General features: G+C 36.4%; 1 protein-coding gene across 1 annotated transcript in view; it reads left to right on the forward strand.

The window, feature by feature from the left end:
• The first annotated feature begins 2,323 nt into the window (after positions 1 to 2,323).
• The window catches only part of LOC136835693 (hemocyanin subunit-like), a 4,466-nt gene continuing 164 nt past the window's right edge, over positions 2,324 to 6,625 (forward strand). The window contains exons 1-3 of the mRNA XM_067099546.1: positions 2,324 to 2,477; positions 4,462 to 5,985; positions 6,300 to 6,625. The exon at positions 6,300 to 6,625 is cut by the window's right edge and continues 164 nt beyond it. Of these exons, the coding sequence (XP_066955647.1) occupies positions 2,411 to 2,477; positions 4,462 to 5,985; positions 6,300 to 6,625 (1,917 nt within the window). The 5' untranslated portion in view covers positions 2,324 to 2,410. The remainder of the gene's footprint in view (positions 2,478 to 4,461; positions 5,986 to 6,299) is intronic.

Consider the following 6,625-nt stretch of genomic DNA (forward strand, 5'->3'; position numbering starts at 1 on the left):
TAATACCATGAAACGGGTCCAATGGGACCTTCGTTTGTCACTGCATATTTTAAGATCAAATTATATATATGATATATATATATATATATATATATATATATATATATATATATATTTATTCACTTGTTAGTGATATTTTTCCTACTAATTCAATTCCTACTTTCTTTATTTATCTATTTAAACTGAAAACCATATTCATCATACTGAGTTTAAAACTCTAAATTCCACAGATCCATAATAGGACGGTGGCGGTGGGGTCTGCTAAAGGGTGAGAGGGAAGTTTGTGATATATTTCTCTGAAGTTTTTCTTTATTTATCTCTGACTTGAAATTTACGAGTACCCACATTAACATATTTCTTTTACTTGCATGTTTTTTTTTTTAGAGAAGCGTGATTCATCAGTTAGGGACAGCTAGAGAGAGAGAGAGGGGAGGGTGGTTGGGCGGCCGGTGCTGGGTAATCATGTTATGCTTTTTAAAACTCTACATAACTTCAGACAAATCATTTGCGCAATCACTTACCCGGTTTTATTACGAAATTTTAGGTGTATTTCCCATTCTTGTTTATCGAATAATGTTTTAAAGGTGATATGTCAGCCTCACATGAAAAAAAAACCAACCTTGACCAACCATTCTTGATGAAACTTGCTGGCGCATTCTTTAATACGAGCTGTCTTCGCATGCTCACGCCCGCTAGAATCACCCGGGGGCAGACAGCGCAGCATGAGGGGTGGATGTCTCTTCCTCCTCAACCTACTCCGTCCCAACTGGGGCGGACGAACCGGTTTGTAGGGGGTGGGTGGCTGTGCCATGTCTCGCCTACTGTCACCCGGGGAAGGACAAACAAGATCCACTCGGATTTTAGTGCTATGGATTACATGTTTCATTGTTTTGGAAGACGCCTTAGCATCTTCGTTCGCAAGCGGAATAAAGCGAACTGAACCGAATTTCAAATTTCAGAGATGCATCGAATATATTATTATAGCTTTAAAAACACTTCGTCATTTTAGCTCCAGACAACTTCACTATACTTCCAAGTTCATCTGGTAAATTCGGGTCAAGAGTTTTTATTAGGATAGTTTAATCTGCAATTATAATCATAAGCGAGGAAAATATATCAGGATTGTCAGGAATAAATAAATAGATATGAAAATTATAGGGGAATCAGTGAAATATACTTGTGTCTTTCCCCAACCTACGGGTTTGAAACCTTAAACCCGTTTATCGACAAAATATCAAGATATAATATATATTAATATTGACAAAATATTAATATATAGCAATAAGACAACATAAAAAAAATTTTCTAGGGAAAGTACAAATACAATCATGGTCTAATTGTCAATGCAGTTTCTTATACAACTTATAAACAATGAAAATCAGTACAAGTTTATCAATTTTAAATATGGATTACTAAATGAAAAATTTATTGATGTTTATTGAAAATGTTAAATACAGGTAGCCATTTTAATTATGAAGAATTTTCTTTCTTTATGACACTCTTCTACTCATTCTGAATAAATAATCGACTCCAATTTTTTTTATCTAATGCTGGTCTTACTGGTTTTCTGAATCATAACATCAGTATATACAAAATGCCAGCAAACACACACACGGACACATATATATTCTGTATGATATATATATATATATATATATATATATATATATATATATATATATATATATATATATATATATATATGTATATATATATATATTATATATATATATATATATATATATATATATATATATATATATATATATATATATTATACAGTATATATTTATATATATGTATATATATACATGGTAATATATATATATATATATATATATATATATATATATATATATATATATATATATATATATATATATTATTTATGCATATATATATAACTATAGAACTAAGGATATTTTTAAGATGTGGGTTGGAACAATAAGGCAAAATAAGTGGGAAATTTCAAAATAGCCATTTCCTGTTTTGTTGTACGAGAATACTGAGGGGGAAGGTCTTCTATTTTTTCTGAGAACTAAAACAAACAAAAAAAAAAAACACGCAAGAAGAGGCGAAATATACATCTTTTATATACAATACTTCATTGTTGCCCTTGGTGGTATTCCCATCACATTTAAAGAGAACGAAAATGAAATACTTCTTTAATGCAAATGATTTACAACTTGAGCTCAGCAATGAACGCCTCATATCTTTCTTCCCCGTTACATCACGTGCATCTACGGCAAACGGCGAAGCAAGCGAGAACGTGAGATAGGAACGGGGGAGGACGTAACAACTGATAAAATTATCAACATCACACACGAGAGTTCAAAGTCAATCTGAAGGGGCACCCTATCTACGGGTATATAAGGGCCGCTTTCGGGAATCTTCGTCGTCCTCATTCGCCATGAAGACGGCAGCACTCTTCCTCCTAGCCGTGGCCGGCGCTGGCCTGGTCTCGGTCGTTTCTGCTGGTGAGTATTCTCGATGTGGCCGAAACTAATGTTGTTTGTTTCTTGGAAATAGTGACAGCCTCCGTATTCTTTGAAGGGGTAGTTGGCTTTGCTCGCACCCCGTTTGTTCTCTATTTTATTGACTTATAGTTCTCCATTTCATATGCTCAGTTATACGTTTTTACACATTATCCCTAATTGACGAATAGTAGAAATGTGTGATAATTATACTGCATTGTCGGAAAACTACTTTTCCCCATACACTGTACATCCCAGAAAAATTAAGGTGCTTAAAATTCATCGCTATTTTGTCATTTCCTGTCATTTTGAAGACTTGTTCCCGTAAAGGCCTCGATATGTCTTTGAATAAGCATTTTACTCATGAAGAAGAAATACATTAGGTTACGTCTTCATGGATATAAACTATGTTTGCCCTATTTTTACTGTCCACTTGAATTTCAACAAGGCTGTTGCATTCTAATTTCATTTTTTAAATCTTTAATCATCTGTTTCTCATTGTTACGAACAATAGCACCATAACGTAATTATAAACCAAATAATTTCTTTGCTCTGAATTGACAATACTGTATAGACATGTTTACAACATTATGAGAAAACTGCCAGATAAAAAGGGGGTTTTAAAATAACGATTTATTACTTTGTTCATATGTCAGTCGAAAAGTCTAGCATCGTTGTCAGAGAAACCATGTAAAACGGATGAATTTTCAGTAGAGAGCACCTAACTAATTCATATACATTAGTTTTATTCTTAATGATATTGTTACTCTAAGAATATGTTAAAGATCCATGGATGATGCAGTAAATATAACTAATTAGTATCATCAGTTTAACTGTAACCAGTAATTGTATAAGTTGCATATACTATTAATACATAACGCCTGAAAATAATCCAAGAAAAAATCCTATGTGGGCAGCATTATAGAAATGCATGAACAGTTGTGTAGTGGTAATGAAAGAAAAGAAGGGTCACCGTGAGAGAAAAGAACAGAAGACATGGCTGCAAATACTATTGCTTGATTTTCTTATATCACTGTAGAGTTTCGAATTCTGGTTTGGTTATAAAAGAAGCATCGCCATTAAATAAAATGTTCCCAGCGTGATAGTAACCATCAGTTACTATCACAAAAACAGACTTTTCGTACATATACCGTAATTATAATATGCTTTCCACGGAAGAGGTACGTTGTAGAATAAACGCATTAGTGAGAGAATCTGATCTGAATGGGCTTGTGGCGAATAATGACTAAAACAAATGAAGAAATGCAGAGGTAAGATATGTTTAGGGTATTTGCTGAAAAAATAGCAAAAGTTTGAATGACAATATCACACTTGTAAAAAGTTGAGGTAGAAATAGGAAGTGAAATGACATGTGCAACGTGCAGTAAATCCAACGCTACCTGAGAAAATGGACTTAAAGAGAACGTAGAAGCAAGTTTGGTGGCTTGAATAAATATAAATTCAAAGGGGGAATAGGGAACGAAAGATACTCAAAACTTTTAGCAAAAGGCATCTAAAATGAACAGCAGGGCCAGCATTAAGTGCAGTGTACGTTATAGTATATGAAAGGAGAGTGCAAGAAATGAGCCTTTTTTAATAAAAAACAAGTGTCAGCTACAAGTACGCTAGTATAAAGAGCACGATAAACTGATCCTTAGCTTCCCATTAGTGCTGCGTAGTTTCTCAGTGATAGAAAAGTTATAAACCCTGTAAAGAGCGGGTGGCATGATTTAATACACGTTAAGACTTTACTGAAACTGTCAACGTGTAAAAAAAACCCCGACCATTTAATAAAGAAGAAAGAATTTTATTATAATGAAGAAAGAATTTTATTCTATTATAAAGAACAATCATTCATCATTATTTGGCTTACCCCAAAGGACAGTGAACACTTTTCGAATATAGAGAAATTTTCTTTTAGCAACCGAATGAAAAACTTCTTGATGTTAGCTTTGCTGTTATTTGATCTAAGTTTATTATTCTACAGATGTGTCAAACGCCCAGAAACAACACGATGTGAACTATCTCCTTTGGAAGGTCAATGAACAACTTCGAGATGAGAAACATGTAGACTACGCAAAAACCTTCGATCCAGAGGCCGACACCTCTCATTATTCAGATAATGGAGAGGCTGTCCACCACCTCATGAAAGAGTTCAAGGATCATCGATTACTGCAGCAGAAGCACTGGTTCTCTCTCTTCAACCCAAGACACCGTGAAGAGGCTCTTATGCTTTTCGATGTCTTCATGCATTGCAAGGACTGGGAAACAGCTGTCAAAAATGCTGCTTATTTCCGTGACCGCATGAACGAGGGAGAGTTCGTGTATGCCGTTTTCGCTGCTGTCATCCACCATCCACTGGCTGAACATGTTGTCCTTCCTCCACTCTATGAGGTCACACCTCACATGTTTACCAGCACAGAAGTCATCCAAGAAGCCTACGCAGCTAAGATGAAACAGACACCTACCAAAATCAAATCAACCTTCACAGGCACAGCTAGGAACAAGGAACAACGTGTTGCCTACTTTGGAGAAGACATTGGCATGAATACCCACCACGTCTTCTGGCACTTGGAGTTCCCATTCTGGTGGCAGGATTCCTATTCTCATAAGCTTGACCGCAAGGGAGAAAACTTCTTCTGGGTACATCATCAGCTGACCTGCCGCTTTGATGCCGAAAGAATTTCCAACTACTTGGACCCAGTCGAGGAACTGCAGTGGGATAAGCCTATTCATGATGGATTTGCTCCTCACACATCCTACAAGTATGGAGGATCTTTCCCATCTCGTCCTGATGATGTTGAGTTTGAGGATGTTGATGGAGTTGCACGAGTTAGAGACATGATCATCTACGACAGCCGTATTCGTGATGCCATTGCCCACGGATATATCGTCAAGGAGGATGGCTCACACATTGATATCATGAATGACCACGGAATTGATATTCTTGGTGATGTTATTGAATCTTCTATGTACAGTCCCAACACTCACTACTATGGAGCTCTCCACAACACTGCCCATATAATGCTTGGTCGTCAGACAGATCCCCATGGAAAGTATAACATGCCTCCAGGTGTCATGGAACACTTTGAAACTGCTACCCGTGACCCTGGTTTCTTCAGACTTCACAAGTATATGGACAATATCTTCAGAGAGCACAAGGATAGCCTGCCTAGCTACGATTACAAAGAATTAGACTTTGAAGGAGTTTCTGTTACAAACGTTGCTATTGATGGAACCTTAGAAACTTACTTTGAAGACTTTGAATATAGCTTAATTAATGCTGTCGATGACACCCCAGAAATTGATGATGTTGATATTGATACATATGTTCCTCGTCTGGACCACAAGGAATTCTCCTTCAACATTGACGTCAAGAATGAAAAAGGCTCTGAAGCTCTAGCAACTATCAGAATATTTGCCTGGCCTCATGAAGACAACAATGGTGTGGAGTTCTCCTTCGATGATGGAAGATGGTATGCCATTGAACTCGACAAATTCTGGGTGAAATGTGAGTAATGTTCCAGTTCTGTCACTGCACTGGATTTCTAATTCTTTTATTCTTTTCGATAATAAATATCTTTAATTCAAAAGTTCGGTATATGTAACTTAATCATTCATTACCATTTCAAGTTTACCAGAGAAATAATCGTAGTTTTTTTGAGCATTTAAAATATTACGATCATGACTTTCTAAATATAGGGATAATCAGAAGTGCAGATTACTTTCCTATATCGTTCTTTTAATGATAAATAAAAATGATTTTATTACCAAGGATCATAAAGATACAGTTTTATACTAATAAATTTATATTTTCTGTGACAGTAACTCCTGGTGACAACCACATCGTACGTAAGTCTACTGACTCAGCAGTCACAGTGGCCGATGTCCCTAGCTTCAAGACCCTCATGGAGAAAACCGAGGCTGCCCTGTCAAGTGGAGGGGAAGTGGACTTCAAAGAATTTGAGAGTGCCACCGGCCTGCCAAATCGCTTCCTTCTTCCCAAGGGTAACCACAACGGCATGGAGTTTGATCTCTTCGTCTGCGTGACAGATGGTGAGGCTGATGCTGCCATAGCAGATCTTCACTCGAATGATAACTTCATTTACTACGGCTCTCATGGAGTCTACCCAGACAAGAGGCCTCATGGT

Source organism: Macrobrachium rosenbergii, chromosome 55, assembly GCF_040412425.1.
Source record: "Macrobrachium rosenbergii isolate ZJJX-2024 chromosome 55, ASM4041242v1, whole genome shotgun sequence".
Lineage (NCBI taxonomy): Eukaryota > Metazoa > Arthropoda > Malacostraca > Decapoda > Palaemonidae > Macrobrachium > Macrobrachium rosenbergii.